At 51.1% G+C, this 26,785-nt stretch overlaps 1 protein-coding gene across 4 annotated transcripts in view; it reads left to right on the top strand.

Moving 5' to 3' along the window:
* KIRREL3 (kirre like nephrin family adhesion molecule 3) overlaps positions 1 to 26,785 on the top strand; it is a 368,481-nt gene that overhangs the window by 215,294 nt on the left and 126,402 nt on the right. For 3 of the 4 annotated variants that reach the window (XM_038161414.1, XM_038161415.1, XM_038161417.1), the window contains exon 2: positions 21,525 to 21,602. The exons of the other annotated variant lie outside the window; for it this stretch is intronic. In XM_038161414.1, the coding sequence (XP_038017342.1) occupies positions 21,525 to 21,602 (78 nt within the window). The remainder of the gene's footprint in view (positions 1 to 21,524; positions 21,603 to 26,785) is intronic. 4 annotated transcript variants of the gene reach the window in all.

A 26,785-nucleotide genomic window follows, 5' to 3' on the forward strand; every position in this document is an offset into this window, starting at 1 on the left:
AATGAGACAATCTGTAAGGTGATTTCCAAACCAAACCATCCTGGGATTCCAGGATATTCAGTGGCACATGGAGGTGAATGAGATACTGTGAGAGCACCACACACATCCCAGCCCATCCTGCTGTCACTGATCTCTCCTCAAGGAGACCCCAGCTGCTCTCCCCACTCCATCTGCAGCCTCCAAACAGACACTGCAGGGGAGAAAATAAAACACTGAGTTCAAGGTGGGGGAGAGAAAAATTATTTTTAAAAAATTCAGCTGTTCTGGCATCCCATAAATCTCAATTTATTTGTCCTTTTCTCTTTATACAAGTGTGAAGGGAAGCAAAGCCATGTGTACAGAGCCTCCTTGGGGTTCCTGTCAGCATGGAGGGGGATGTTCAAGGCAAGATGCCTTCAGCCCTCAGCCACCTGTAGTGAGGGGAAGGGGCTTTGTGGAGTTTAATTTAATTTTCCCCCTCAGGTGTCTCTGTGCTGGGATCATTCACAATTATTTTTGTCCCAGGGAAGAGGAAGGTACTGGAACGGGAAGGAGGAACTGAAGAGTAGAACTGTGGGAAGTGACCTGAGGGTTCTGCTTGAGAGCAAGTTAGATGTGAGTCACCAGTGTGTCCTGGCAGCCCAAAGGCCACCGTGTCCTGGGGGTGTGAGGCCAGGGAGGGATTGTCCTGCTCTGCTCTGCTCTGCACTGGGGCAGCCTCACCTCCCGTGTTGGTATATAATAAAAGATATAAAAAAGACATGAAGCCATTAGAGAGCATCCAGAGGAGGCCATGAGGATGGGAAAGGATCTGGAGGGGCCCACAAGGAGCAGCTGAGGGCACTGGGATTGTTCAGCTGGAGCAGAGGGGATGAGGGCAGAGCTCAGGGGCTGCAGCTCCTCCCGAGGACAGCTCTATCTGTGCCCTGGGACAGGGACAGGAGCCAGGGCACGGCTGGAGCTGGGCCAGGGCAGGGCAGGCTGGAGCTCAGGGCAAGGTTCTTCCCCCAGAGGGTGCTGGCACTGCCCAGGCTCCCCAGGGAATGGGCACGGCCCCGAGGCTGCCAGAGCTCCAGGAGCCTTTGGGCAGCGCTGCCAGGGATGCCCAGGGTGGGGTTGCTGGGGGTCTGTGCAGGGCCAGGGGCTGGATCCTGGTGGGTCCCTCCAGCTCAGGAGATTCTGTGTTTTCTGATTTTGTTTCTCAGGGGCCCCGTGCGTGGGGGCTCCTCAGTCCCAGGTGCCAGGGTTCAGCTCAGCAGGGCCCTGGGGCAGCTCCTCCCTGCATTGCCTTCACTCTGCTCCTGGGGAGGCTGCTGGGGGTGGCCACGTCAGGGTGATGCCCTGGTGATGCCCTGGTGATGCTGTGGTGATGCTGTGGTGATGCTGTGGTGATGCTGTGGTGATGTTGTGGTGATGCCCTGGTGATGCTGTGGTGATGTTGTGGTGATGCTGTGGTGATGTTGTGCTGATGTTGTGGTGCTGCCCTGGTGATGCCCTGGTGATGCCCTGGTGATGTTGTGGTGATGTTGTGGTGATGTTGTGGTGATGCCATGGTGATGCCCTGGTGACGCTGTGGTGAGGAGATGAGACAGGTGCCGTGGTGAGGAGACACCAGTGGCTGCTGTGTAGGCAGCCCAGGGGGTGTGCCACTGCTCTCTGGCCCCACTGCAGAGCACCCTGTCCAAAGAGAGTGCCCTCCCTCCAGAGGCCCTGCAGGAAGGGTGTGGATGTGGGCTTTGCTCCCAAACCTCACAGGCTCTGTAGCCCCAAGGTGTGGTGGGGTCTTGATGTTGCCCTCCCTCAGGGCTTTGGGCACAGGGGGTGTCTCAGTCCAGGTGAAAACACCTCTGTAACCAAACATCTATTTCCTGCCTTGTTCCTGAAACAGTAATTGTGGGATTTCAGTTGGTTTTGGATTTTATTTTGCTTCTTGGAGTAGCTGCTCTGTTTTTCCTGAGCTCCCAGCAGGATTTGCTTAGGAGTTTGCCATCCACAGCACCTGGATTTGATGTGCCCATAGCTGCAGAGAGGTGGGATTGGGATGCTCCCAGCCTTGGAGGATCCCAGGGTTTGCTGTGATCATATCTGTAACCTCTCCAAAGCTCTTGCTGAGTGGTGCTGCAGCTGCTTGGGTCACAGGGAGTTTTAAAAGGTTTTTGCAGGTTCAGGAGTGCACAGCTGAGGGCAGGCAATGGATGCTGCTTCCCATATCCCTGCACTTCAGCTGCCATGCAGCATCTCCCATGCATAGGGTGATGGGACAGCCTGGTGGCTTTTCCCTCAGAGCAGTGGGAGCTGGCACAGACTGTTTAACACCCCTTTTCTGACTGTTTAACGTCCCTCTTTCCCCCTCTTGGCACAGAACTTGTATCCAAATCTTCATTTTCCCTGGACTAGGACATTCACAAGTTGTGTGCAGTAATTACACTCTCCATCGCTTTCCCATCAAGAAATAAATGGAAGAAAACCACATCCCAAGGTAGCAGCACTGACCTTCATTTCAGAAGGTTAGTCACAGTCAGCTGGGCTATAATCCAGCCCTAAATTTACCCAAGACCTTGCTGTTCCCTTGGGCTGGTCACGTGCTGAGATGGGGGTGGGAGGATGATGGGAGAAGCACAAGTGCTCTGGGAGGTGTTTTCCATGGGAAAAGGTGGCTGTGAGGAGGGGCTGGGGGTGGATTTTTGGGGTCACTCTCTGCAGCAGGCAGTTCCAGATGTGTGCTTCACTCTCTTGGTGGCTTTGAGAGCAGGAAGGTGTTGGGGTCCCCCTGAGGTCAGACATTCAAAGTTCATCAATCCTGCTCTCTTTCATGGCCTGGCAGGGCTGTGATGCTGCCTGTGTCTCCCTGAAATGTCACCTTTGCCTCCTGATGATGGAGAAACGTCTTTCCAAAGACTTTCCCTATGGTGTGGTGCCTCGTGTAACTTTAAAAGAACATGGGCTTCCTTCACTCCATCCCACATAGCTCCAAGTGATGAAACCCTCCCACCAGGGTTGGCAGCATTGGGATAAACCTTGGCAAAGGTCAGCAGCTCTGTCCCATTCCCTCCAGCCTCTTGGGTGCTGCAGCACGTTCTCACCAGTCTCACCAGCCTGCTGCTGGCTGCAGACATGGGAATATTCCAGCCCATGGAATGCCAGGGAATGTGGTCACCGGTTTATTCCCCACCCTGCCCCCTGGACCATTTAAACTGTGCTTATCTATTTTAAGGCCTTCAGGATGCCACCATGCTGTGGCTGATAGTCCAGGGAAAACCTTCCCTGCTCTGCTCCGATGCTGTGATGAGGGAGGTCCAGCATTTCTCCATGTTCCTTAGGGAATCTACCAGCCCTCCTTTACAAAGGAACTCTGTCCCTTCCTTCCAAAGTTATGCCTGTGTTCTTCTGCCCAAGAAGGGGCTTTGGGGTCTGTGTGGAGTGGAGAGCTGTCCTCTGTGCCCAGTCCTACTTCCTTTGGCTGTGGAAGGGAGGGAGATGTTTCTGCCATTCCCTGAGAGGATGATTACAGGATGTTGAGGTGAAAGACACTGTCTTGATCTGCTGTAAATCCAGCTGCGTTCCTGCACCTCAGCTGCCCTAACACAATGTGCAGGGCAAGAACTGGATCCTGGCATCTTTATTATCCCTCTAGACTTGCTCTGCGCCTCTCACTTGCTGTCTTTGAAAGAGGAGGGGTGAAAATAGATGGCCATGAGAATTGTGTTCAGCTATTTCATGAAAGTCATAATCATTTCTAATCTCAACGTGCAGGGACTGCATCACACGGCCCAATCTGTCACCAAGATTGTCCTGCAGTTGCAGTTCAGCCAGAAGTAAAAACCCATCCAGAGACAGAAATACAGGAAATGAGAGTCTCTGGGGCCGGGCAACATTTGATGATAGGACAGCCCAGGTGCTGAGCACTGGTGGGTTATCCAAACCAGTCCTACAGATCAGAGATGCATCCCTGGGATGGGAATGGAAGAAGGAGCAACTGGCCTATGGAGTAATGACTTGCTCCAAGCGTAGATAGACCAGGTGTTCCTTCTGTCCTTGCTGCAGGCAGGGCTGACAGTGCAGTTCCCTGTGGGATGTCCACAGCATTGGAGAATGCCAGTGTGGTTTGGGTTGGAAGAGAACTTAGAGACCATCCCATTCCACCTCCTGCCACGGGCAGGGACACCTTCCACCAGACCAGGTTGCTCCAAGCCCTGTCCAACCTGGCCTTGAACACTTCCAGGGATGAACTCCTCCTGAGGAGGTGTTTCCTCAGACACTAAGTGAGTCCCAAACAAGGGCATTTCATCTGGGCAGATGGCAGAGTGTGACCAGACCTCTGCTCATCTCCTCCCAAAGGAGCCCTGTGGGTCCATCCCTCAGCATTCAGGGCTGGGGCTATGGGGGCAGCAGCTATTCCACTTGTGCCATGGAGTCTCTGTGTGTCTGTCAGGCTTTAATGCAGATTGTTGTCTCTTTTCCCACATCAGGAAGGCTGAGTGCCCTTGGTGATGGGATCTGCCTGCCCAAAGAGCCTCGCGGCACTGGTGTGAGTGCCCTCATGTGCTGCAGGACTCTCCTCCGGGAAGTCCCTGAGCTGGCAAAAGGGAAGGACACTGTTAGGGAAGTTGGAATCCCTCCAGCATCCGTGATCCTCTCATGGTTGTTCCCTGTGTGTTTGCCAAAAGCACCCTTATTTATTTCATCAGCTAAATGCTGCAAACCAGATGCCTGAGTTCCATCAAGGCATTTAATGATGATGATCATTGCTTCCCCTAATGCAGTGTCTTCTAGCGAGGACGGTGCCACAGCAGTGCACAGCTGTTGACCAATGGGGGCCTGTCTGTTTTCTCCAGTGTTTTATGGTACTTATCTCTTTTTTTTCCCTCTTTTTTTTTTCATTTTTTTCTGCTGAGTTGCAAGAAGTTCTGAGGTGGAACGTGGCAGCTGTTTAATGGTGCAGGAAGGAGCCTGGCGAGGCAGATGAGCTCAGGGAGGGAGGAGAGCCTCCCGCTCCTCTGTAGTGCTGCGGAAAGTCTCCTGTGTGACACAAACGTGGTCCCACATCCTCCCAGAAGCAGAAAAAGGATGTGGCTGCTCTTTGCTAGCTAAGCTGGGAGTAAATAACACAGATGGGTAAATAATACAGACCGGGCTGCATGAGGAGGCTTTGGCACAGCCAGAAGGGAAGGTTGATCCTAAGGGGTTTGTTTCTGGTGCAGAGCCATGTTTTTCCTTGGCTGGATGCACCAAGATGAGCTTGAGAGGACACAAGGCAGGGCACAGATGTTGGGAAAGGCACACATTGGGCATGTGGGGAAAACTTGGCACAGGAAAGCTGCTCAGAGCCTGCATTTCCCAGCGGTGTGCTCGACTGTTCTGCTGAGCTGCTCTGCTGATCAGGATTGAGAACGTGCTGGGGACAGGTCAGGTTGCTTCATTTCATCTGGTGGCTCCACTGGGAAGGTGGGAGCAGGATCGTGTCCTCGCATCCCAAGGTGTTCCAGGATGGACGTGCTGCAGCTGCTGTCAAGACAGGCAGAGGCACTTCCCAAAAGGTGATACCAGCCCACAAGGCACTTCCCAAAGGGCAATACCAGCCCACAAGGCACTTCCCAAAGGGCAATACCAGCCTACAAGGAGGACATTTTGACAATGACAGTGGTGAGGCACAGGGTGCTCAGAGGGGCCCGGGGTGGGCACAGGGTGCCCAGAGCAGCTGTGGCTGCCCCTGGATCCCTGGAAGTGTCTGAGACCAGACTGGACAGGGCTTGGAGCCGCCTGGGACAGTGGAAGGTGTCCCTGCCCATGGCACAGGGTGGCACTGGTGGCACTTCCAGGCTGCTGCCATCCTACAGGAACCATGCGTGGCTGTTCAACCCAGCTGCGGTGCTGCCTTCCTGCTGGGAAATGCTGTGTAACTTCTGGAGGTGTCATAAGATCTCTTAAGAGACAATTAAGAATTTCAGTGTTGCTTTGATATTTTTTGAACAAAACACTGACACAACACACCAGGCTATTCGGGTTTGTTTTAACTTGCAGTTTAGGTTTCAAAAAAAAAAAAGAGAGTATGAAATGAATTAGCAAATTATTTTGATTGCTTTGTTCATTTTTCCAGCGAGAAAGTTACCCACCTGGAAAATACTGACTGGCTGCAGGCAGGAGCAGAATTTATTACCTGAGATAAATGGATCTGGGATAAAAGTCCTCTTTATTTTTTCATTTTAGCTGCAAAGGATGATACGCTTCTGTTCTGCTCTTTGTGCCCGAGATCAAATAAGAAGGAACTTTGCATAGGTGTGCCAATGCCTTTCAAGGGGAAGTTTCTCCCCCCACCCCAACCTTCCTTTTCCTCCTGGAAGCAGCACCTTGGACTTGAGATGAGAGCAGTGTTTGACGTCCTTTTCACAGTGATGCCAGCATGACTCTGAATCCCAGAACTGGCACTCATTCTGCGTTCCATCCCGTGTGCACCGGCTCTGATCTCTCTACCTTGGCCTTGTTTTATTCCCTTTTTTCTTCCTTTCTTTCCCCATTTCTTTGGAAAAGAAGGCTTTGTGGGGGAAGCCTCGTTTCATTTCTGCGCAGGTCCCGAGAGGCGGCTGGCAGATCTCACATGCAGGGTGTCAGCTGCATTAAATGAACATGCTCAGATCACTGTAAATCCCTATTTACACATAATAAACACGAGGATATAAAACACAGAGGAAATAATACATTATTGATTACAGCAGTGGCATGTAATGTCCTTTGAAAGGCGGGTGGTGCTCGCCCATCCATCAGCGCTCGGAACACGGATCCTCCTGCTCCTTGGGAACTCAGGGCAGGTCAGCTCTGTGTGCCTGGCTCCCAGTGAGAGAGGATGGGCAGGAATGGGGAAAGGTGGCTTACAGCTCTTTGCAGATAGAGCAGCAAAGGGCAGTATCAGCCTACAAGGAAGAAGTTTTGACAGTGACAGTGCTGAGGCCCTGGCACAGGGTGCCCAGAGCAGCTGTGGCTGCCCCTGGATGCCTGGAAGTGTCCAAGGCCAGGCTGGACAGGGCTTGGAGCACCCTGGCATACTGGGAGGTGTCCCTGCCCATGGCACAGGGTGGCACTGGATGGGCTTTAAGTTTTCTTCCAACCCAAACTATGATATGATATTTCCCTGACCTGCAGCCCTGTCTTTTGGGCACATTGGAATTTTCCTTTAGGCAAGAAGGTGCTTGAAAAAAATTTTCCTACAAGTGCAGCCAGACCATTCAAATCTCATTGTCTATCCCCCTCAGAGCAGACAATATCTCCCATAAGGAGTGAATTATGTGCAGGATGCCCTGGTCATGTCTATATGTGAGCAAAATGAAAGCTTGATACAACACCTGGGGGATGCAGTGTCATTTTTTGGGATTGGGAAGGATGGCTCACAAGTCCTGACACCACTCTTATGGCTATCAGTCGGATGCACTCCAACACAAAAGGTGTGGTTGTTTTTTCTCTGTGTGTATGACTTTTTGTTAGGTTTTGTGTTTGTTTTTTTAAAAAACGGTGAGGTACTCACCACCTGAGGTGCCCTATCAGCATCACTGCCCTGGCACTCGTGTTACAGTGATGAAGAGCAATATTTTGAGGGCTGCTGAATTTGTAGGTGATGATTCCTTCCTTCTCAACAGCAGGCACCATTCCTCATCTCCCATGCGATTCATGAAATTCATTCCCTTGTTTTATCTCTGGCTGAGGTTGCAGGCGAGTGAGGTCGGTGAGGCTTGACAGGCATTTGGAATAGGTTTTGTTGGGTTTAAATGAGTTGAGAGTTCAAAGCCAGGCAGGTAATGGAGCGGTTCTGCTCCCCTTGTTCACTTTGAGGGGATTGCAGACCCTGCTGTTCCTCACAGCACTGCTTCAGAGGCCACCTGCTCCAGCCAGGGGAATCCTGAGGTACAGCTGGGTGAGAGGGTAGTGCAGGACAAGGGGGAATGGCTTCACACTGATGGGGAAAGGGTTAGGGTGGATATTGGTGATGCTCCAGGTTTAGCTTTTACATTTTTCAGATTCTGTGCTGCTTTAGTGTGTGGGTCTGGGCTTCACATCAGGGGATGCTGAGCTCTCTGCACAGAGCAGGGAGACAAAACAATTCCTGCTCCAGCTGGGCACCAAGGACAAATGATCCAAATCTCAGCCCAAGAGCATAAACAATGGTGAATTGAAGAGAGAAAAACAAGAAGGCACTTCATAACCTAAAGCTGGAATGGGACAATGAACTGCAAGATGCAAATAGAGCAGAACTGATCAAAGTGAGAGACCCCGTGACCGGTCGCGCATTTTGTGACCATTTTGGTTCATCTTGGGTGCAGCCCTGGCTGGGCTTGCTGCCCAAGGTGGATCCATTGAGGGGATCCTTTTAATAAATCCCTACTTTAGTCTTTAATTCCATCTAGCCTCTGTTCTAGGTCAGCCTTCAGAAGGCATCATTGGGAAGAAATCCTTCCCTGTGAGGGTGGGCAGGCCCTGGCACAGGGTGCCCAGAGCAGCTGTGGCTGCCCCTGGCTCCCTGGAAGTGTCCAAGGCCAGGCTGGAAGGGACTTGGAGCACCTTGGGATAGTGGAAGGTGCCTCTGAGGATGGAATGGGATGATCCTTAAGGTCCCTTTCAACCCATCCTTTTCATGGTTCTAACAGAGCACCCTCAAGAAAGGTGGATAACTTGACTCTGCAAATGGGGAAAGCTCCCCACCCCACGATCTGCCCCAACCTTGGATCTGAGCTTTTTACTCACTTGTGGTAGCTCTGCAGTGAAAACATATTAAAGTTCTCTTTTCCTGCAGCTTTTTTCCTCCAGGTATTTAATCTTAGTTTACAGATGAAATGTGCAGTGGAGAAAAAGATGCTAATCACACAGTTGCTGCACTCTGCTCCAGTCACTGAAAAATTTATTACCATCTGTCCTGGACTGGACAGGGCTGGAGCATCACCCTGCTAACAGCTTTGGAGCAGCAGCAGAGAGAGCCAGCAGAGATCACAGCAGGGCACAGCCCCGAGCCCCTGGGACCACCAGAGACCTCGCAGGGGTTGGTGCAGGAGAGCTGCACTTCCTCACCTGCTCTCGGCTCAGCTCAGAGGCCAGAAAAGTCGGAGCTGGGCTGGAAGCTTCCAGCACTTGGCTGTGAGGGTCACCAACAGCTTCCTGGTGTTTAATGGTCAGAGAAGATTTGTATCAACCATTTGTCAACACTCTCAAGCACCTGGTAGGATTCTTGGGGTGTCCTGTTCAGAGGCAGGAGATCAACTCAATCCTTGCAGGTCCCTTCCAACTCAGGACACTCTCTCAGCTCTTCCCACTGTTTTTAGCCAGCTGTTGAGGTGCCATTATTTCAGTCTCCCAGATATATCATTATGTACATCTCTAAAAGGTCCCTTCCCTGGCTGTAACAGGGCATGTGGCTTTACATGATCAAGTTCTGACAGGCTTTTATAAACCTGGAGCAGAAGGTGAGGTCAGAAATCAGACCAGAAATGGGATTTCTCTGGCTCCCAAAGAAAGGTGTTTGGCTGCGCAGCTTTCTGAGCATCTTGTAATATCAAACTGTCTTGGAAGTAAAGTGGTTTGATTTTTGGCCTGTCTCTGCCCTCAGTGAATTATTGGACTTACAGTTCAGAAAGACTCAAACTGCAGGTCCTGTGATGCATCTTAAATATACGATTTTCACTTGGCTTTTTGCAAGACCAATGTTTCTTCCTGGCAGATCCTCCTGTAACTGTATTTCCCCTCCAGCACCAGCAAGCCCAGCAGAATCCTGGAGCACACAACCATTCCATAAAGTCCCTCTCCTGTGGCTGTGTTTGCTTATGTCTCTCTCTTTTTTTTTTTTTTTTTTTAACTTGGACTATTTTCATAAAACCTCACACCTTGGAGAACCCAAAATTGCTGAGCAAGGAAATAATCATCAGTGGTGCAAGGAGTGCTCGTGTCTCTCCTGCAGCAATTAGCAAACCGTAACGCAGGCTTGGCTCTCTTTCCAATTAAACCCTGGCAAGCTGGAATGCACGATGTGCTAATGAAATGGGGAGTTTTGGAGCTCCTCTGCTGACTGTTTGGAGGATATGGGAGTTTTAGGCTGTCTGGCTGAAACTAAGCCATTGAAAGTAATGGGCTGGACAATCTCACCCCATTACTTTTAATGGGATTGAGAGAGTGCGTGGGGAGCAGCACTGGGGGAAGCAGGGGAGTTGTTTCCACAGATCATCCAAGTTATGGCCAGTGCTGGGAAAACGCCCCCCTGGCAGCAGGAGCTGTGTGCAGTGACAGGGCTTGGCAGGGAGGGAGCAGGGAAGGAGCAGGGAAGGTGTGTAAAGGCACCAGTGCCACGAGTCAGCCCTGAGTGGGGGCTGATTTTGGTCAGGGCATGTCACAAGAAGGGGAACTGCTAGGTGGGGGAGATCCCAGTGCTGGGTGTGGGAGATCCCATTGCTGGGTGGGGGAGATCCCAGTGCTGGGTGGGAGAGATCCCATTGCTGGGTGGGGGAGATCCCAGTGCTGGGTGTGGGAGATCCCAGTGCTGGGTGGGGGAGATCCCAGTGCTGGGTGGGGGAGATCCCATTGCTGGGTGAGGGAGAGATCCCAGTGCTGGGTGTGAGAGATCCCAGTGCTGGGTGGGGGAGATCCCAGTGCTGGGTGAGAGAGATCCCATTGCTGGGTGTGAGAGAGATCCCAGTGCTGGGTGTGAGAGAGATCCCAGTGCTGGGCGTGAGGGATCCCTCCTGCTAAGTGGGGGAGATCCCTGCTTCATGCCTGCTTTGCTCCCTCCCTCATACCCATCTTCCCTGGTTTACCTTCCTGTCCCTTACCTGTGCTGATGGCACCTGCAGGGGTGGAAGGAGGGTTTAACGTGGTGTGAACCACCATGATTTCAGCTGAGGCAGCTGAGCGTAGCTAGCAAAGCATTTGCAGCGTGGAGATCCAGCTAGTGGGACCATTCGCAGAAATTGTGAGTTTTCAGGTCAATTAAGAAACTGAAAATGCTCAAAAAGGGGAGAGGGATGGTCATGAGACGCAAATATCACAGGAGTAAGGATTTAGGCTGAGTGCTGCAGCCTGAAACTGTTGTGGATGCTCAGTGTCTCTGGTGTCCTCTGGAGCCGGGCAGGGTGAGGGGTGCCAGGGCAGGCTGAGCTGAAGCACCCCGGCCTGAGGCACTGCTGTGGATGCCTGCATGGCCTGGGGATGCATTTGTTCCTGTGGTGGCACCGAATCTGCTCCCGCTGGGACATGGAAGGAGCATGGTCTGGACAGGGCAGCAATCAGCCCCCCACAGCCTGAGATTTGCCCACTCACTTTCCTTTCTCCTCCTGCTGAGCGTGGCCAAAGCCTTCCCTGCCAGCACGCTTGAACCTCAATACCTCAATCAAAGCAGAAAGGGACGGGAGTGTGGTGATGAGATAATCCCTTAAATCTCATGGCTTTCTCCCTCTCCCTGTAATTGGTGCCTTGTTCCTTGGTGCAGGACTGGGACCTGTTCCCACACTGCCCCTTCCATTTAGCACCACAGCTCTTCCAGAAAAGTTGGAACAGAAGGGGAGGAGCAGGGACTGCAGCAAATGCACCTCCAAGTGGGATTAACCTGGAATTGCTTCTTCCTTGGCCAGTTTACTCATCTGTGATGGTTTGGCGACATGCACAGAGTCCCTCAAGCTGTTTAGGAACCTCAGCTCCCATTCAAATTCCTGGGAAGTAATTCAAGTTTGGATATCTGAGGAGGAAATGGGGATTAACCTGTGCCGTGGGTCTGCCCTAAGGTAACACATTCATGTCACTGATCTCTTCATCTTGGAGAGGAGACAGCGCAGCAAGGACTGGTCACAGCAGGTCTCCTGCCCCTTCCCACCTCAGAGGAAGGAAGGCAGCTAAAAGAGATGGCTGAGAGTTGCCAAGGAGAGGAAAAATGAAATAGAAACTGAAGATCAGAAATCTTTTTAAAACGCCTCAGATGCGGAAGAATTGCAGCCGTGCTGTGAGGTAACCAGCAAATAGAATTTAATTATACAATACCCAGGAGTAATGGAGCTTGTGAGGCTGGAGTGTGATTTCCCAGTAATAGGAGGACAGCAGGGATTCCTGCTTGGGCTGTGTGTGTGTTCACAGAGAGCACGATGGTGCCGCAGTGCTTTCCCTGCCTCCAGAGGGGACGGAAGGGCCACAGCTCCTCCAGCTAAGACCAGCTGGGCACTTCTCGGGGTGGCCAGCTCGTGCAGCCTTCGGAGCAGCGGGCAATGGGATTCTGTGGATCAGGGCCAGGAGGATGGGGCACATGGGCTGGAAGGCAGTGGCTGAGGTCAGGCAGAGGAAAGCTGTGATTCCAGCAGGTCTCTGAGGGCAGAAGCGGTTTGTGTTTCCCAGTGCTGCTGTCCATCTTCCAGACTTGTAAGAAGGATGGCTTAGGCAGAAACACGTCCAAGGTGGGAGGTGTGAGGAGCCATTGTTGATCCAGAGCACGGCTATAGATGTGACCTTTACGGTTCTGTGGGTTTATTTTTATTATTTTTCTCTCCAGCTTATCCACAATCTGTCAGAGCAGCGTGGGGACTTCCAGGGTTTATTGCAAAGTGTTTCCATTGCCATGTTCTCCTCCCAGTTGAGCTTGTTTTATTGTGTTGGATATTCACCTTAGGGGGTTGGTTTGTTTGTTTGTTTGTACAAGGTGCTCTGGGTGGGGTGTGAGGCAGGGACACTCTCGCTGTTGTGTGGAACTGCAGACCTGCATGTAAACGTGGCTCTTTGAGTGACAAGAAATGTTATTTATTCCCCCATGAGATGTTCCCACCAGGCTCCAGGATAATGTGCTGTGGCTGATGTTGCTTGGATTGGGGTGGGACACGCAGGGGTCCTTCAGCAGCAGCAAGGAACGGTGCAAAGGCTTTCAGTGAAATGAGAAGCCCCAGTGAAATCCGACCTTCAGAGAAAACACTGCACTCTTAAGGAGTAAAAATACGTGGATTTTGTCTTTCTCCCTGTCAGTTTTGTTCTGAGCTGGTTTTAGACCGTCTCAGAGTCTCACAATCCCTGCTGTTGAAAGCCCTCCCAGTTTGTAGGAGCACATCCTGATCCAATCACTGGAGATGGAGCAGGAAGGCTCAACACAGCTTTAGATCAGCTCAATCCATCTCCCAAACACCCCTTCCCTTGCAGCCCCCCCGATTCACACAGACCCCTTGTGCTGCAGACTCTGGGGCTTTTCCAGTCTCTGGGCCATGTCCCCATTAAGGCATTTGAATTCCCTGGAGAGCTTTTTTTCAGGAAGGGGTGCTGCAGAAAGCTGGGATGGGTTTCATACATGGAGGGTAGGGTCACTTTTCTGCTGTCTGGAGTTGAATGTGCAAGTCCTGGGTTTGGTGGGGTGGAAGAAGGTGGGGGGACGAAGATATGTGCCATTGCAGCCCTTGCCAGGCAGGTCCCCAAGTCCCTGCAAGTCCAGGGCTGAGCTGCCAACAGAGCATGGGGGGAAGTGACAGGCAGCCCAGGGCCATCCCAGCCCGTGGCTAGCACAGAGGAATTCCTGGAGGAGGTGGAGCAGTTGGACAGGCTGAGGGACACTGCCTGTTCCCCTCTCCTTCCCTGGCCATGGGGGAGCTGCATAGAGCACATGGATCCGTGTGGGCTGGTGAAAGCAGCCACTGCAGTGAGGCCAAGACAGATGTGCCCAACACCTGGCTGCCCCGCCCTGTCCCTGGCTGCCCTGCCCCATCCCTGGTTGTCCCGCTCTGTCCCTGGCTGTCCTACCATGCCCCTGGCTGCCCTGCCATGTCCCTGGTTGTCCTGCCCCATCCCTGGCTGCCCTGCTCTGTCCCTGGTTGTCCTGCCCCATCCCTGGCTGCCCTGCCACCTCCCCAGAATCAGCAAATCCTGTCGGTTCAGATCTCCTCCTGGTGGGACACTGTGGAGGGTGATGTGTCCTGGTTTCAGGGGCTGTCCTGGGGAAACACTAGGAGAGACTGGGGAATGCACGGGCAGCTGCTTGCCTGTTGCTTTAATTTCCCTGGAAGGCTTGTTCCAGCCCTTCCTGCAGCAGCTCACTGCACTGGAAGAGAACATTTGAAGATGTGGCTGGAGCAGCAGGTACAGTGGGCTGTAGTGAAGCAGGTTCATTCCCTGGGAAGCCCTTGGAGTGCAGGTCAGAGCCACCAGCAGGGGAGTTGGTTGAACAACTCAGGAACCTCACAAGGAGGATCCGAGCTGCAGGGCTGCAGCAAGGCCAGGAGCACCAGAGGGGCTGAGCCAGGCTGAGCCAGAGCAGCTCTTGAGAAATACTCCAAAACTTGTGTGAACTGGGGGGAAATGCTGGAGCTACAGCTGCATCCTGCAAGATTGTGGAAGGAAACATCGACCCCACAAGAGTGGAGCCTTCAAAAGTGGGGTAAGGAGGGAGCAGGCGCAACTCCCATGGGACTGCTAATTGAATTTGGGATCATGGGCAGCCCCACCAGCCTTTTCCAATGCCTGGGTGTGTTTTTTGCCATGATGTGGAATTCTCTGACTTTGTGGGGTACCTGACCCAGCTCCCAGCAGAGCAAACAGGACTGGGTTTGATATTCAGTAATGAAAAAAACAGATTGTTTCTACATAAACTTTTATTTGGTTTTCTTTCAAATAAAACCCTGTGTGGAAGTTATAACTTTTATAGTAGGAAATACAGGAAAAATGCTTTTTCCTGTATATGAGGTGTAGTTAAACTGTGGAAGTTGCTGCCCCAAAGCCTTAACAAAGCATTTTGAACAATTTGACCAGGGTAAACACATGCCTGTGCACACAAAGCTGTGAAAGCTGTTCGTGTGAGAAGGTTCAAGTACCAACAGCCACCTTACTCTGGGGTGAATTGTTTTTCCTACTGCAGCACCATCAGATTTCTTAACTTCAGGAAAAGGAAAAAAAAATAATCCAAAGAATGACTGGATTTGAGGTTTGTGAAGATTTTTCTTCACTTGTCAGTTGCTCCCCAAATTGGACATGTTTGTGAGAGGTTCAGAAAAAGTGCATAAGCCATGAAGGGCTGGGGAGGAGAGTGGGGAATACAGACAGATTCAGTTCTGAACTTTAGGGACCAAAGGCTCTGTGTTGCCACTAGAGAAAAAAGCCTCTTCAAAACACTCCAGTGCTGAGTTACAACTTGGAGGTGCCTCTTTTTCCCTTCATTAGCCAGGGAACACAGGGATATCATTCTCTTTGCTCAGCAGCACAAATCCCTCTTCTTTCTTCCCCCTCCTGCCAGTTGTGTTTCCTGCTAAGAACAACTTTTAATTGTCTGGTACCAGGGCAGAGCTGGTTCCTGGGAAGAGCTGCCTTCTGTGTGTTTCTCTGCTCTTCCTCTTGAAGCTTCCAGTGCTGATGCCTTTCAAGGCACCTGGAAAGCTGAATTCCAATATTCAAGGCATGTACCTGTCCAAAGCTGTTTGTCCCAAAAATGCCCTCCTGGGTTATGGAGACTCCAGTTTTCTACTGGGTTGAAAGAGGCATAGCAAAAATCAGCACATCCAAGCTCTCCTGTCTTTTTCCATTATGGTTTTTAACCCAAAGGAAATGTTTGAGAGAAGTTTTAAGGATCCTCCAGACTTTCACCCTTCAAATTCCCAGTAGGGACAACAGCCCTGGCACTGGTTCGTGCTGTTGCTGTTCCCAAATGCAGGTAGGTGCCTCTCGGGTGGTGTTTAGGGCAAGTTTAGGTCTTAACAGAGGTTCTACACAAGGCTTCAGTTTTGAGGCATTTTCTCTCACCATGCAAAGTTGAGCTGTCCTCTCCAAGGTCTTCACCCTGTACAGCAATAGGAGAGGAGACTGCAATGATAAATTCTTCAACCAGAACTGGCTCCTAAATGGGGACAGTTTTCCACAAGCCCTGTGGATGTCCTTCTCTCTTTCCAGGTCTGTGGGCTGTGGGAGAATAACCAGTTGTGCTTTCCATCTCGGAGCAATGAGCTGGCAAACATCTCTGCTCCATCTGTTTTCTTTCATTGATGGATTCTTTAAAGTCAGATCGTGGTCCCACAGGGATACACTCAACTAATCCTCTGCTTTTAAGATTTTATTTGTGCAATAAATGGATGACAAGGTGGTTTGCGAGTACATAATACAATAAATGGGTTTATAAATGCAACTTTTTTGCAGAGCACTGTAGAATAAAATACAATACCACTCCGGCATTTAACACTGATCTCTTCTTCATTCATATTTCAAACAGTAATGTGCCCATTTTCTCATCTGGGAAGCCTCTTAGGTTTTTTAATACATTTTTATAAATTAACCAGGCACAGATTTAATAATAATATGAATTTGTATGGCTTTTTTCATCTCTGAAGATCTTGGATTGCTCTGCAGACTTAACACTGTAATGTAGGAATTCTGTGCCAAAGGATCTGTTTGCTCTCTGCCAAATGGCAGCAGGAGTTTGGATGGCTCAGGAATGCTTGTGGATGCAAACAACATCGAGGGAGGAAGCTTGAACCCAGCACTGATAGCAGGAGAACGTGGAGGGAAAGGTGCTCCATGGCTGCCCAGGGCAGGGTCCTCTGAAGAAGAGGTTACTGGGATGTTTGGGATGGTTCAGAGCCTGGAAATCAAAATTCATTGAAAAACAAAGAAAATGCTCCTTCACCTATTTCTTCAAACTTTTGGGATGCAGCATCCCTAGACACAGTGAAGCCAAGAGCATGGAAAACCTTGGGAGATCAGGCTTTTCTGTCCATATTGCTGCTTTACAAAGGCACCCATGTACAGCAGGCAACTGTATCCACCAGGACAGGAAACTCCTGAGGGGGAGGATGAGGATTCTCCATCAAAATCTCTTAGATTTGGTCAGCTAGGATCTTCTCCTTGCTGGCCAGCTTGGGAATGTGTCGAGCTTCTTTCCTTGGAGAATTTCATGCTCTTTGAAGAGTTCCCAGCCGAATTCTTTGCTTCTGGGATCTCCAGGTGAGATAAGGCTTTTCCAGCCCTCTGCCTTGCCCAGTTTCCACATTTTGGTGTCACTGACAGTAGGATACCTACCATGGAGCTTGCCCATTCCCCATCCCAGAAAGTAGAGTTAAACTCATGGATATAACACACAATCAGAAAAAATATTTACAGGTAGCAAATTGCCATCACTGTAGAAGGAAAACATGACAAAATGGAAACGTGATATTTATGTTAATACAAAGTTTTAAAAATTTAATTTTAGAGACCAGCTGTTTCTGCTTCTCTTATAAGAGTTTAATTGGTATATAATAGCATAGTTAATTAAATACAAATCAATAGCTTAAACCAGCTAATTGATATTTAATATGTATGGGAAAATATAACTTAGTTGTAATATCATTAGCTCAATATTAAATAAGCAATGGAATTGCAATTATGCCTTTACAATGATTATAAAGTTTATCGTTCTTTAATAAACTTGCAATTAGACAGGGTGAGCTGAAAAATTATTAAACAGGTATTATTGGGCTATTAAATGTTTATTATCATTCCTGGTGGGATACAGCTACACAATAGTACATATTATGATTATGTTAATAAACCCTTATTACAGCTTTGCAGCTTTAGCCTTTAGTGCACCGGTGGCCTGATGTTTCCTTCCCTTCCTGAATGGTGAGGGAAGGAACTGCCTTGAAAGTGAGAAAAGAAATGCCATAGAATGAAAGAACTGAGGAAAAAGCAGAAGTAATCTGTCATTTGGGCCAGCACTGGGAGATCTTTCTTCCTAAGCATCTTTCCCCTCTATTTCCCAAGCTGAGGATCCCTTTCTCCAAGACTCCAAGGTCTTGTTTCTTTTTAATCAGTTTTTGCTTCGTTGTCATTGGCAATCTGTGGTTTGAAGTTGCTCCTCCTTTGCCCAGTGAGTGGCTCTTCTGCCAGTTTGGGGGTGAATTACTGCAGGTACTTCTGAGAAAGTGGAAACCATGGTTCTGCTGTGTGTTTTCCAACCAGGATACCTTGGCTCCCACCTCATCACAGTGGGATGATCAACTTTAGCTGTAACTACTTTTGCCATGCTGAGAAATTCAATTGTCACCACAAGGAAACGGATGGGATTGATTTGGGGGAGATGGGGACACACAAGGGTTAAAACATTCTGGTTTTGGTGTGTCTCAGCAGCCCCCCTAAAGCCAAGACATTTAAAATGCTGCATATCTGCTTAACTATTTTAGCTTTAGGTAGCCACTAAAAGCCAAAATGGTGAGACATCCTTAGGCAGCAGAATCATCTTGAAGTATTTTACCTTTTAAAGGCACTCTCAAGTATTTAAAGGTGCCTTTAGCTATAAAGATTTTTGCATGTTCTCACAAATTTATGGTATGAATTATTATAATGCACTGCTTTTGTACAGCTCCTTTCATCATGGGATATCAAAGTGGTTTATAAGTGTTAATTATAGCACCCCTTGGGAGGCAAACAGGAGACAGGCACCCACAGCAGCCTGCTGAGCCAGGATCCAGAGAGGCAAGAACCCACATTTCATTGGGATCCAGCTCAGCCTGAGCCTCCCTCCCTCTCTGAGGGCTCAGCTGGGCCTGGGACCTGTTGGGCAGCACAGCCATTGCCTGGGGCTGGAGCTGCTGCCCAGAATCCCCTTTTTGGGAGCTTCCTGCTCACTGCAAGGGGAAGGTGAGAGCTGGACACCTGAGCAGTGGGATTGCCCCAGGACACTGCAGCTCCTGCTGCCCCCAGCACTGCCCTGGCTCGGGGTGCTCCGGGGCCACCATCATCAGAAGAACCTGCAGCTGCTGGGGTGAGTCCAAAGAGGTCATGGAGATGCTCCAGGGCTGGAGCCCCTCTGCTCTGGAGCCAGGCTGGCAGAGCTGGGGGTGCTCACCTGGAGAGGAGAAGGCTCCAGGGAGAGCTCAGAGCCCCTGCCAGGGCCTGAAGGGGCTCCAGGAGAGCTGGAGAGGGACTGGGGACAAGGGATGGAGGGACAGGACACAGGGAATGGCTCCCACTGCCAGAGGGCAGGGATGGATGGGGTATTGGGAAGGAATTGTTCCCTATGCGGGTGGGCAGGCCCTGGCACAGGGTGCCCAGAGCAGCTGTGGCTGCCCCTGGATCCCTGGCAGTGCCCAAGGCCAGGCTGGATGAGGCAGGGAGCACCCTGGGACAGTGGAAGGTGTCCCTGCCATGGCAGGGGGTGGCACTGGATGAGCTTTAGGGTCCCTTCCAAACCTATTCTGTGAATCTGTGATGAATCAAGAGCACCCCCAGCCTCTGTCCCTTTCCAGTATCCGTTCCAGGCCATGGTGGTGAAGCCCTGGCACAGGGTGCCCAGAGCAGCTGTGGCTGCCCCTGGATCCCTGGCAGTGCCCAAGGCCAGGCTGGGCAGGGCTTGGAGCACCCTGGGATAGTGGGAGGTGTCTCTGCCCATGGCAGGGTCCTTAAGGTCCATTGCCACCCAAACCATTCCATGATCTTGGTGATGTTTGTGCTCATGGTGTGTGCAGGGGTGGCAGGCCCCCTCACGCCAGGTCTGTGTCCAGAAAAGCCCATCCAGCATCCCTCACAGGCCCCGTGTGCGCATCTGAGCGAGCAGAGCTGGCTTGCTCAGCTGCACTGTGGGCTCTGCTGCCTTGTCTGACACTAATCTAATTGTGTTGTTTTAATTACTTTGATACCTTGGTGCTCGTTGGAGGCTCAATAGCAATCGATGTGGTTTTGTTTTCCTATCAATAAAGACATAAAGGCTCTCACCTGCTTTGCTGGCTCTGCGCAGTCAGCCCCGGGGGCTCTGGGCAGGCTCGGGGCTCTGCCAGGCACACGGAGTGTGTGTCCTCACAGGATCCTGCACGGAACCTGCCCCAAGGTCAGCAAGGTCTTATCGATCCTCCTTATCAGCCAGGGCTGAGGGAGGCAGCCTGAGCCAGCTGTCCCTGCAGTCAGAGGCATCCAACACCCTGCAGGCAGACACCTTTCTGGGTGTGTTTGTGGTTGTGCACTTCGTGCAGACCATGGTGGAGCACGTTATCTCTGTCCTGGAGAGCAAGAGAACTGGCTTCCACCATCAGACCTGGACAGTGGCTGCTCATTACTCCTTCCTGTTAATTCAAGAAACCACTGAGAGTTCCAGTGGTTGAGTCATCTGCCCTGATCTTTAGACATCTTCACCTGAGTTAGTCACCACCTTTTATGGCCAATGAGAGAGTTGCAAGCACCCCCAAAGACATCATGAAAGGTGGAGTCACATTCTGGAGATGCCTGTTTCTCTCCAGGGCATTCCCTCCAGGACAAGTCGGATTTAGGGGAGAAATTAAATTTCAGCTTACTATGATTATTTGAAGAGACTTGCTTTTGTCTGAGCATCAGCCTCAGTGGATTGACATGTGTGATTTGTGTTTTGGTTAGATGCTGATTCCTCCCTGGCGGGAGCCTTAGGACTAGGGGCCTCCTGCAAGGTGGAGCCCTGTACAATGCTAGAGAAATTGCTTTAACTGGGCTTGTGTGTGGCATCAAAAGAAGTCTAGTTTTTCCTAGGTTTAGGCTCAAATTCTGCCTCATACTGTGCACAAAAGGAGGATGCCACCACTCTGCTGGGATGCCGTGGCAGCAAGCACTGCTAGGGAGGGATTCTCTATGTCTGGGTCTATACCCACGTGGATCTGGGGATCTTCCCTCATCACATCACATCACATCACATCACACTTCCCTCTTCCTCTGGACATGATCCAGATCTGCGATTCAACCCCAAGTTTGCCTCACGGCACTGAAAACCAAGCTTGCCAGGCAGGTCCTGCTCCGCTCTCCAGCCACCGCTGCGCTCTCCAGCCTCCGGTTCCACCGCCTTCCCCTCCTGCGAGCGAGCGGCACAACTTCCTCGGCAGAGGGGGCTCCGCGGAGTCCGCAGCCACATTAAGTAAACATCAAAGGGGCTTTGATCAGCGGGGCTCTGCAGAGCACAGAAGCCCCCGAGGAGCTCTGCAGGTCCGCAGGCAGCGTTGGGGACATGGTACCTTAATTTTCTGCGCTGTGGCACAGGAGAATTTGTTTGAAGAACGAGAGCTCTCTGCCTCTCTGAGATGCGCACAGGGAGAGCGCCTGTGCTCGCAGCCTACTTCTGGAAAAACCCATGCTCAGATCTCTCTGTTTGTTACCAAGAGTCAAAAAGCCCCATTAACAAATCAAGGCATCAAAGGCCTGTGCCTCCTCAGACTCTGCAACTCTCCTGCTCATAGGGTCACTTGCTTGCTTCTAAAGAGCAAGATTCCTCAGGCCAGAATTATCTTCCCTACTGAGGCCCATTTCCTGTTTCACTTTGCTGCCCACTAAGGGAGAAAGGGATGAAAGAATCCTGTTGTTGCAACACGCTGTTGTGGAAGAAGATGCAGCTCATTCCCTCACTTGGAATAGAGGAGAGCTTAAGGACAGGCAAAGGAGGGGATGCTGACCCTCTGTCTTTAGATACAGTCTTGGGGCCCAGCCAAGCTCAGCTCTGTAAGGCTGACCGAAGACTTCAGTTAGGTGCCCACCTTCCTGGCGCTTTTCCTGAAGGGTGTCTCCAGCAGGATTTGCTCCCTGCATCAGCCCCAGGTGCCTGCTCCTGTCCCCAGCCCAGTCTAACCCCACGCTCTCTTCTCTTGCAGAACTGGGGCTCCCAGGAAGAGGATGCTGCCTAGTACTGGGGTTCATGTACAAGGAGAAGTACCGCAGGATGACTGAAGGTGAGCAGTTCCCTCACCTTCTCTTCTTCCTCTTTAGCAATCTCATAGTGAGGGGCTTCACCTCTGAGGGCGTGCTGGGTTCTTGTTCCCACCCTGGAGAAAATCCTGCTTCCCCCTTGATCTCTGGAACATCTTAGAGGGCATATGGGGAGACCCCTGTGTGAAGCTGCAAGAGAAGAGCAGGAGCTCTGTAGTTCCATACATCCAAAACCCACTGTCTTTTCCTACAGAAAGGATTTGTCACACAGGAAGCTCTTGCAGTAATTGCTGCATCTATTCTTCTTGTTCTAGTTGGGTGGCAGTGGTCACCATGCCACTTCCAGGATCCCAGTTTCCAGTGCCTCTGAACCTCGCAGAGTCACCATTACATTGCTCTTCAAACTTCTGCTAAAATCTCCCTATTTTATATTCCAGTCATTCCCCAAGTACTTTATGAGCATTGATTAATCCATAGAAATATCATAAATAATTATGAAGTATAATAACTAAACAAAAACTATTTATGCTCAGAAGAACTGCCATCCTTTACTTCTGGTAGCTTCTTTTCCTGGAGCCAGCCCTGGTGCAGCTCCCTCTGATTAATGTTGGATGAGAGAAGGAAGCCCAGAGCCCCGTGAGATGGGAGGGTCTCTAGGATGTGGCACAGGGAGTTTGGCTTCTGTGAGGTCACTCTGGGAATTGGAAACTTGATCCAAGCGTGGATTTAACCCTTTTTAGGGATTCTGATTGGAAATAATTTGGACAAAGGGTGTGATCTCTTGCCCTGCTGCACTTCCTTTTCTGAAAACATCCAAGGTCAGGCTGGACTGGGCTCTGAGTAACCTGGTCTAGAGGAAGGTGTTCGTGCTCACTGCTTGGGTTGGGTGACCCTGAAAAGTCCCTTCTAACCCAAACTATTGCATAATTCTTTTTCCCTGCATGGGATGGAATTTTGCCAGTGGTTAGCCATGGGGGTGTCTGCTCCTGCAGGAAGCCTTTTTCCATTAGAGTAAAAGGTGAGTTTGTTTCCATGAAGTAAAACTCTCGTGGAGGCAAGTTTATGGTTGAAATATCAGTTAGAAGATCAAAGGTTCCTTCACGTTCCCAGGAGCCCTGATACTGAGCTGATAACATGGGGAATGTACTTCACAAGGCTTCACCTCATGCTTGTTAATTACCACACGCTCTTTAAACATTGATTAGAGGATGTATTTAATGGGAAGGGGCTGCCCCATGGGACACGAGTGCTGTGAGAAGGTGCAGCCTCCCTCTCGGTACCTTCCTGTCCCTCCAGCCTCTTGGACAGGCTCTGTGGCTGTGCCCAGATCCTGGGGATGCTCACACGGTGTTGGAGAGCTGGCAGGACCCTGGGCATCCTGCCAATCCTTTGGGATTGCTCTGGTCCCCTGATGGATTCAGAGCCTGTGTCAGCTGAAGTGAGCCCCCTTTTCAGGCTGAGCATGGCTTTGTGTGGAGAGAACAAAGAAACATGAAAGGCCAAAAGTAAAGCTTTTGTGAGGGAAAGGGAACAAAGTGTTCCAGCCTGACATGCAGCCAGTTTCTGGCCCCTGCAGGCTGCAGGGCCATTATGTTTAAAGGTACAATCTGCCAAAAAACAAAAGTCAGGGGGATTTCCATGGCTACAAAGACCACCTAGGACTTGTGTTTTCATTAGAGGCAGTTACAGATGACAATTGCAGACATCCAGCTTCCCAGAGTTTTGGTGGATTGCAGTACAGATCCACACTGTATGGTGTGTGAGCTGGGGTGGGGTCAGTGTCTGGTCATCTACAGGAATTTCCTGCTCAAGGTGCCTGAGCCAGACTCTTCGGGCAGCTCCCTTGCCAGGGTGAGGAGAGAGAGCAGCTCCCCCTTTGTATTTGTGCCTAGTGAGAGCTTTTTCTCCCTTTAAAAAGAGGCTGCAGAGCAGCCCCATTAATAATTACAAGGGAGCTGAAGGAACTGAAAGCACAGGAAGGCACTGGGGCAGTGGGATAATATGAGGCGTGGGGTCTCCATCCCAGAGGAAACACATAATTGCAGGGACCATTAAAACCTTCCTATCATTTACTGGAGACATCTACGATGGCTGGGAGGGAAGTAAGCACAAGAGGAGTTGAAAGCCTTGACAGTGTGGAAGAATCATTTTCTGATGGAAAATAATTTCTTAGGTTGGATTTCAGAGAAAGGTTCTTCCCCCAGAAGGTGCTGGGCACTGCCCAGGCTCCCCAGGGAATGGGCATGGCCCCGAGGCTGCCAGAGCTCCAGGAGCCTTTGGGCAGCGCTGCCAGGGATGTCCAGGGTGGGATTGCTGGGGGTCTGTGCAGGGACAGGAGCTGGATCCTGGTGGGTCCCTCCAGCTCAGGAGATTCTGTGATTCTGTGAACGTGGTGGTTTTGGCTGTCCTCACAGAGAAGATCCAGTCTGGATGCTCACAGATCAGTTTGGAAACCTCTCCCAGTGGGATGAAATAGGTCTGTGTTAGAGGTGCCCAGCAAGCGCCTTTGGTGGCATTGTGCTCTTTGTTGACCAGCTGGCAAGGGATGATGTCCATTAGCACAGCTGGCTGCAGATGTGGCTCTTCCAGCTGAGCTGGGCCCCAGGATCAGGAGCCAAGATCGGTGTCCATGGATGTGCCTCTGCCCACATCAGCTCCATCAGCTCCATCAGCTCCTCATCTCAATCTCTGTGTAGGGATCAGACAGGCCCAGGAGTGGTATTGGAGCCTCTCCCAGCTATCAGGCACCATGTGATGAGCACAGCAAACGCAGTTTGGGCACTGTCCTTGCCCTGCTGCTCTGTATCAGGTGCGACCACTTCTCACTTTGTAAAGCCCTCAGCAGGAAAAGTCTGGATTTGGGGGTGGAATTTGGCTGGGAAGCAGCAAGGCAGAGCTCCAGCGTGGCTGCTCTGTGCTCATGTGATTGATGATGGGCTCGCCTCATGCTGGCCCCACGCTCTGGTGTGCACTGGGGGCTGTGGGGTGAAATGGAGCTGGTGACAGTTGCAGACAGAGGGAGAGGGAGAGCTGTCTGCAATGACGGCCGCACAATAAAGACGCTTTGGAGTTAATCCTCCACCATCTGTCTTCATTCTGCTAATAACCCACTCAATCAGCTGCTGCCAACTGTTTGTTAACATTCAGAAACAGATACATAATCAGGAGGAGCGTGCTGTTAGCTCAGGAGGGGCTGGATTGCTCCTTGGGAACAGCTCTCCCATGGCCATGAGCGTGGAGCAGTGGGAGCCACGGCGAGTGGCCTGGATGTCCCAAGGCACCTGCAGTGCAAGGGAGGTGCTGCTGGGGCTGGAGGTGATGCTGTGAGCTGACTTACCCTGCTTCTCCCAGGGCTTTTGCCACCCTGATTCAAAGTGATTTTGGAGTAGAAAGATGTTTTCTAGGAGGTGGGTCACCTTCAGCCCCCAAGAAAAAGAATTTTGAGCTACTCTGAAAATTTGGGCTTATTCTTCCATTCCCACTTCTCCTTTTTCATGCAGTTCTCTCCCCAGGGGCAGGCAAGGGGTGTGCTGGAATATCTCTTTCTGCTCACCCATCATGCTTGGTCTCTCCCTGTCCACACCTGCAGGTCCCAAGCCGGGCTTGCTCCACTCTCCTCTGCAGTGGTCCAAGGCAGGAATTCAGATGCTAGCTCCTGCAATTTTACTTCTTGTCTCCTGCCTTTGACTACTTGCCAGATCTAACTCAAGTCATTAGCAAGCGTCACTGCAGCAATTATGGCACTTTTTGGCTGCCATTCATAAAGCTACTAACGGGAACGATTAAGCACTGAGAGGTGTCAGCCTTCACCTCCACCACCTGTTCCCACCAGCCACCAGCTGCTGGAAGGTGCCTACAACAATGTCCCCCCACACAGGGCAGTGGGGCAGGGCAGCTCCCTGCCCTCCTCTGACCTCTCCTTCCAGTCGCTTCGCTGGCTCTCATGTCCCCACATCTGGAGCGCAGGTGGCATCTCCATGGGATGGACACAGCTTTTGGAGCATGAGGGGTGGGCTCCATCCCCGTGCCCAGCACGGAGCAGGGAAAGGGACAGAAGGATTTGGTGCAGCCTCTTCCTCCTGGAGCAGTGAGTGGTTAATGATCTGTGCTGAGGGAAGGACAAACCCTCCTCTTCAGAGGGATGCAAACACTGCCTGCTGTGCCAGGAGGAGGCTGTGCCGCAGTTATCTCTGGCAGCAGCCGCTCTCCGTTTGTGTTGGGGCTGGATTGTGCATTCAAGGTGTCTCCATTCACCACACAAAGCACAGCAGAACCAGCAGCCTGTGCTGCAGAGCTGCAGCTCCACACAGCAACGAGTGCTCTGCCTTCTGTGCGAGAGGGAGAGCTTGGCAGGTCACCTCTGCTGGTCAGGGCTGCAGAAATCAGCTCAGGGAAGGGCTGCCCAGATCCTGGGTGCACGACTTTTCTTTAAAAGCCATGTGGGGCTGTTGGGCAGCATAAGACAAATCTTCCGTTTTGGGAGGGAAAGGAGTGAGGCTTTGAAAGTCTTGCAGTCTGAGCTGCAGTCTCACCTTGACTCTTCTGTTCTGAAGATTTGGGATCTTATTTGAAGGCACTAATGGAAGGGACTAATGGAAAGCTCTGTTGTTTTGTTCACAGAATCTAAAATGTTAAGGGTTGGAAGGGACCTTAAAAATCATCTGGTCGCAACTTTGCCCTGCCATGTTCAGGGAGACTTCCCACTAGACTTGGGTGCTCAAGGACTTGTCCAACCTGGCCTTGGACACTTCCAGGGATAGGGCATCCACAGCCTCCCTGGACAACCTGTGCCAGTACCCTCACAGTGAAGGATTTCCTGCTGATATCTGGTCTAAATTTCCATTTGTACCCATTCCCCCTTGTCCCATCACTACAGTTCCTGACACAGTCCCTCTCCAGCTTCCCTACGGCTCTTTCAGGTACTGGAAGGTGCTGTAAGGTCTCCACACAACCCAATCTTCTCCAGGAAGGTGCTCCAGTCCTCTTGTCGAGTTCATAGCTTCCTCTGGCCTTGCTCTAACAGCAAGTTGTTGGGGGAAGGGGGAAAGATGGAATTCATCCACATACCTCAGATAGGGGACAGGGGTGAGTTGGCCCAGAGAGACAGGGACAGTGGTGGCCTAAAGGCAAGGAGAGCCACCAGCCTGCTCTGTTTGGGGTGATTCCTGCGTCCATGCAGCCCTCACAGACTGCAGCTTCTAGGGAT

This window comes from Motacilla alba, chromosome 24, assembly GCF_015832195.1.
Source record: "Motacilla alba alba isolate MOTALB_02 chromosome 24, Motacilla_alba_V1.0_pri, whole genome shotgun sequence".
NCBI lineage: Eukaryota > Metazoa > Chordata > Aves > Passeriformes > Motacillidae > Motacilla > Motacilla alba.